General features: G+C 31.2%; 1 protein-coding gene across 1 annotated transcript; it reads left to right on the top strand.

Annotated features, from left to right (window-relative positions):
• Positions 1-3,777: 3,777 nt before the first annotated feature.
• Positions 3,778-4,319, top strand: LOC131174002 (calcium-binding protein KRP1-like). Its single transcript, XM_058137011.1, has one exon. It carries the CDS (start codon positions 3,820-3,822, stop codon positions 4,186-4,188), a length of 369 nt encoding a protein of 122 aa, XP_057992994.1. The 5' UTR covers positions 3,778-3,819; the 3' UTR covers positions 4,189-4,319.
• Positions 4,320-5,730: the final 1,411 nt, after the last annotated feature.

A 5,730-nucleotide genomic window follows, 5' to 3' on the forward strand; every position in this document is an offset into this window, starting at 1 on the left:
ACCCCAATTTGGTTATTTAAGTGGAAGTCCGAGCTGAGTTCTTCATTGGCACAGGTTGGATTAAGAGAGCTGTATAGGGGATCAGCTCCCATATATGTATTGTTTGACATTATCGGGTGTGTGAGTGCTCTAAATTACTTTTTTGCTGTTATGATGTGAAAATATTGCCGATGTTGTATTTCACTCCACAGGGTGCATTAGCTTTAGATAGTTATAGAGATTATGATTGAAATTGATATTTTACTCTCTGAGTTGAATGCTCACTCCTGTTAACCTATTTTTTCCAGGCTACAGGAGAAGTTCTTTTACAGAGCAACCTGTTTTCTTCCTTGCAGGTTTAACGTCAGTTATTTAATTGTTTTAATATTTTTTTCTAAATTTGAAATCTAGAACTCCGAATGTGACAGTAACAGCGTAGACCTTGTTAGAAATCGTGTTAATTTAAAATTTTGATATTAATAAATAAAGATTTATATGGTATTTAAATAATTTGTTAGTGATGGTAACAGGGTTGAGCGAGGCTCCTCTGACTTCAGTTTTTTATGGTTATCGGGTTAGGTTGACCCGAATAAAAATATTTTATTTCATTTATTTTTATTTACATGTTGGGCCTAAGTTTTTTTGGGGCCTTGGTTATGGATTTGAGAACAGTAAGGCTTACTACGGGCCTCGGGGGCTTTATACCGGCTCAGGTCCTAGTGCCGGTCCGGCCCATAGGTTGGGTCGTGACAATTTCTGATACTTGGAATGCATCAAGGGTATCTGAAAATAGTAGGAATGACTATAATATTGACATACTTCTGAGGTGAGTCTCAGAACCCGTGCGTCTAGACCAAAATTACAATTATGAGTATTGGTAGAATTTCTTAAAACGAAAGTTCTTACACGAAGCTCATAATATAAGGAGTTAAAAAACAGTTTTATTTAACTCAAAAGATGATTTTAAAGACTCAAAATCTCACCAACAAGTTAGTGGGTCTTTAAAATTTTTTAGTGTCAAAAAATTCTCGAATTGGTATCATTTTGAAGCTCTCAAAATGTACAACGTACTGATATACTCAAATTTTTGAGAAAAATTTCAGTTTGGAAAAAATTAGTTTGGAACTAAAAATGGGCTAAAACTTTCGAAACTCGATTTACATAAACCGATAAATGATACTGCGCAAATTTGATATCTATACAATATCCATGAAGAGAGAAGCACTTTGATACAAAGAACATTGAAAATTGTGATCAAAGAATAAAGTTATGGTCGGAAAAAGAAAAAGAGTGGGGGAGTTCTGCTGTCACTTTTTAAACTTTTGATTTGTTTTTTTTTTTTTTTAATTTAAAAGCAAAACTATAAATTGATCTATAAACTTTTTGATCTTCCCAAACAAGTCTAAAAATTCTTTTCAACTAAGTCCAATTTTAATTTAATACATTTAAAATTAAATAATAATAATAATAATAATAATAATAATAATAATAATAATAATAATAAATTTAAAATATCAAAAACATAAAATTATAGAATTTTACAATCAAATAAATTTTAATTAAAAGTTCTAAAATTAAATTTTAAAACTTAAAAAAAATCTCATGAAATATATTTATTTAATAAAATAATATTTAATAGTTTAATTTATAAATTATTTATTTTAAAAAATTTTCTAGCTTATTACAATATTTTTGCTTTTAAGTCTATAAATTTTATGTAATAATTTAGTATAATTCTTTAATGTCACTTGATTTTGATTCTTTTAAATAGCAAAATTTATATTTTAAAATTATATAATAATTACAACCATGTTTATGTAATATTTATATTAATTATAAAAAATTATTAACTATAATTTTTAAAAACTGATTAAACCTATAATTATATCAATAAATGTTTTATTAATATATTATTGTTGGCCTCCTACTAAAAAAGTTTAAACTCTATTGTAAAATAAATATTATTAGATCATAACAATCATAAACATAATGTGAATCATAAACGTAAAATTCAATTATCACCATAATAATGGATTTTGAATAAATAAATTCTCATAGATATAGAAAGTGTATCTGATGTGAAATTTTAATTGAGTCATGGTAATAATTGAGAGAGACCATTTGATTCAATAAATTGATTTCTCACTCTTGACTTTTTTTGATTCTCACACAAAACTTTAGTGATAGAAGACTTTTTTGAGATGACCATAATATCTCTGACTTTATAAAAAAGAATGTGTATGAACTTATGGGTAGAGAGATCAAGTATCCTTATACAATTAGAATTAAGATTTACTTTAATTAAAATAATCCTTATATAATTAAAATTTATATTAATTAAAGTAAATATCAATTAATATTGAGTCACATTAAATGAATTGATTTTGACTCATATGGTAATATTAATTATCGGATAAAATTTTACATCTATTCCTGAATGAAATGATAAACTTAAATTACATATATTAATTAATTAATTTTTTTAAATAAAGAAAAAAAATTAAATAATAATTCTCCCTAATTAGAAATTATTGCCCATGAAATTCTCATGTTTAATCATTTTCATAAAACTAAAGGTGGCAGGAATTGACCAAAAAAAAAAGAAAAAGACAAAAGAGGATTCTATATATATATATATATATATATATATATAATGCTTCCTCATTCATTGAGGTGAGCCACAAAGGCCATAAATAATTAAATATGAAAATTAATATTCTAGTTTTATTATCACAAAATCATTTTTATAATTATGCCTTAAAAAAAATCGTTTTTGTAATTATTTTATCTATTCAAAATCCTCCTCTATCCTTCATATAAAAATAAATAAAATCTATCACTTTTACCTGTCACTATACTAAATAAATTCAGTATTTTTTTTCCTTTTAAAAAACACCAATAGAGTGTATATAAAAATCTGTGCATAAATAACACCATTCCAATTTTGCGAATACATTTAATTTCCTTTTAATATCATCATATAAGTAGGTTTTTTTAAAAAAATTTAATTCAAATTTCAAATTCATAAATATTTAAAGTTTGATTTTATATGATCATATATATATAATTTAACTTAATTTTAATTAAATAAAATAATTAAATATATAACAAATATATTTTGGTCATCGATTTACGTGAAACTCACTATAACAATACAATTATTGTACAGAAGTGGAAGGGCACTATTCACGTCCTTAATGCAAGACGTTTTCTATTGGTAACTTACTAAGGGAACTAATTTCTTGGAAGTTGGAACCTGTAATTAATAGCTGTCAAAAATTTGCCGGCTTATATTTAACATCCATTGCCCTTTTCCACACGCCTTCGTACTTTGATTGACCTTATCAACGACGTATAATTCATTAGTCATCGCTGGTCCCTTTTTCTTCCTATCATTTTGACAATTATGCCCCTCATGGTTTTCCTTCCTCATTAAAGTACCTCAGAACCCACCGCATTGTTTCCTCTTAAATTACCATTGTCCCCCGTAAAGACCAATTAAAGTGGACAAGATTTGACCTTTTCCATTGAAATGACCCCGTTATCCCTCATCACCTTCCTAATGCTTCGTAATAAAATCTACCTGCTTCCTTCGGACCTTCCTTCACTGTGACCGTTTTACCCCTCGCCTCCCTTCCTAGAAGCCCATGTACAGCTCCAAGAAAATGGTCTTGACTTTCCTTCCTTACCTGTATCCTAGTTGTCTTCCATGGCCTCTCCATCTCGGAAATACCATCTGCCCACCTATTTATAGACGCACCCATCCATTCATTTCTCATCCTCAGCAAAACCCACATCTCAATTCTCCAATTATATCTCTATTTTTCTCCAACTTCATAGATGGCGTCCTCACAAAACCAAAACCCATCCCCCAACTTCCATGACTACCTGCCTCTTATGGCCCACAAGCTGGGCGGCGATGGCCTAATCGGGGAGCTATGCAATGGGTTCAATCTTCTGATGGATAGTGAAAAGGGTGTGATCACTTTCGACAGTCTGAAAAGAAATTCTGCTCTATTGGGATTGCAAGACTTGAGTGATGATGATTTGAGGTGTATGTTAAAGGAAGGTGATTTTGATTGTGACGGCGCACTCAATCAGATGGAGTTCTGCGTTCTTATGTTTAGATTAAGCCCTGAGTTGATGGAGGAGTCCCGGTTTTTGCTAGAGGAGGCTCTTCTACAGGAGTTGAAGGATTTTTCTTATTGAATCTGTATTATTCTTGGGCTTTGATTTCCCATTTGGATTTTTTTTTGTTTGATATTCTTTTGTTGGATCTAATATTTACTGATGCTATTTAGACTATGAAAAATACAGAAAAAGATGACAAATTTACGCTTCGACTGTGTTTATTCTTTCTTTTTAAATTTCTTGTGGAGTTCTATGATCTGTTCATTTATGAGGAATTAAATCGTGGATTAATCTTATGCCTGTGGCTTGTGCAAGTTCTAATCCAGCAATTCCCCTGGATTAGATGAATGTAAATGTGCTTTAAGTTTAGGTTGTTATAGTCAAAATTCAAAGCAGAAGCAGAGGAAGTAGGTTTGGACTTGTCAAGCCTCCAGCTGAGACAAATGCTTGAGCTTTTTTACTGGTAGTGGCGGTCCATTAAGTACAGAGTTAACTAATATAGTAAGAGAAAGGAAAATTCCATAGCTGCCAGTCACAAACTGAGGTAATATTATTTTCTATTGATCTGCTTGCCAGAAGGATAGGTAGCTGTTGTTGCAGCAGAACTCCGTCAAATGGTTGCTGTACAACTGTATAATTGAAGAGGAATACTCCTTATTGTTTGGGAATAGGAAATATGTTGTTGTTTCCCTGTCTATTTGTATATGATTGGACAGGAAACTGGAAATGGTGTTGCTCGACACATTCTTGCAAGTTAGGCACTTCGTACTCTGAGAAGCGTTGCTTTTAACTGGAATGTGATGTTTCATTAAATTAACTGAAATAGTTATTGGAACATCTTTATTTAGGGAGGAGCAGGTCTGTCCTATCCATAAATAAGACAGGCCCTGCAAAAATTCAGGGATGGCTACAACAATCAGCAATCACCAATCAGGTGTTGGTATATTGTTTGGCTAAGAAATGAAGATCATCCTGCCAAATTTGGAGGGGTTTGGGGTTTAAACCTTCCCAATATGCATGGTAATTATCCCCGCTGGTGGATTAAAACTGGTACTGTTTCTTTTCCCTGCTTAACATTGATGTATACGGTGAATGTTAACAACGAAAAAAAAAAAAAAAAAGAAAAGGAAAGAAAATTTCTTGATTCAGCTGCTTGTATTGTTCAATCCTAACGTTTTTCTCTAGGTAAACAGTATTACTTTTCATTCGATTAATGCTACAACAGTTGAAATGAAATTGGTGATGCTACTTGTTTGGGAAGAGAAACATCATTCCTTACGCTAAACACTAAAGATGGTGGATTGTGAGCTGTTCCTTTTGTGCTGATATGGGATACGTGCTTGATCAATAATTTATACATATATTCTGTAATGTCATATTCACAAACAACAGTAACCACTGAGGCAAATTGGTTGACATTACATTTAAAGGGCTTCTAGCAGTGAGATGGTAATTTATTACCGAAGATGATCCAAGCTTGCTCGGAGACAAATCTACCTCGACTAGACCTTTGTCCTTGACGAAGCTAGGTTGCTTAGGTTGAGGAGATGTATTCTCACCATTTGGCATCAAAATTACTGATGCCATGCTTGGCCTATGTATCCTTAAGATGTTGTTGCT

This window comes from Hevea brasiliensis, chromosome 15 (assembly GCF_030052815.1).
Source record: "Hevea brasiliensis isolate MT/VB/25A 57/8 chromosome 15, ASM3005281v1, whole genome shotgun sequence".
NCBI lineage: Eukaryota > Viridiplantae > Streptophyta > Magnoliopsida > Malpighiales > Euphorbiaceae > Hevea > Hevea brasiliensis.

Bases quoted from the DNA above. Each gene is read 5' to 3' on its own strand.
- LOC131174002 (XM_058137011.1), top strand. From the start codon at position 3,820: ATGGCGTCCTCACAAAACCAAAACCCATCCCCCAACTTCCATGACTAC.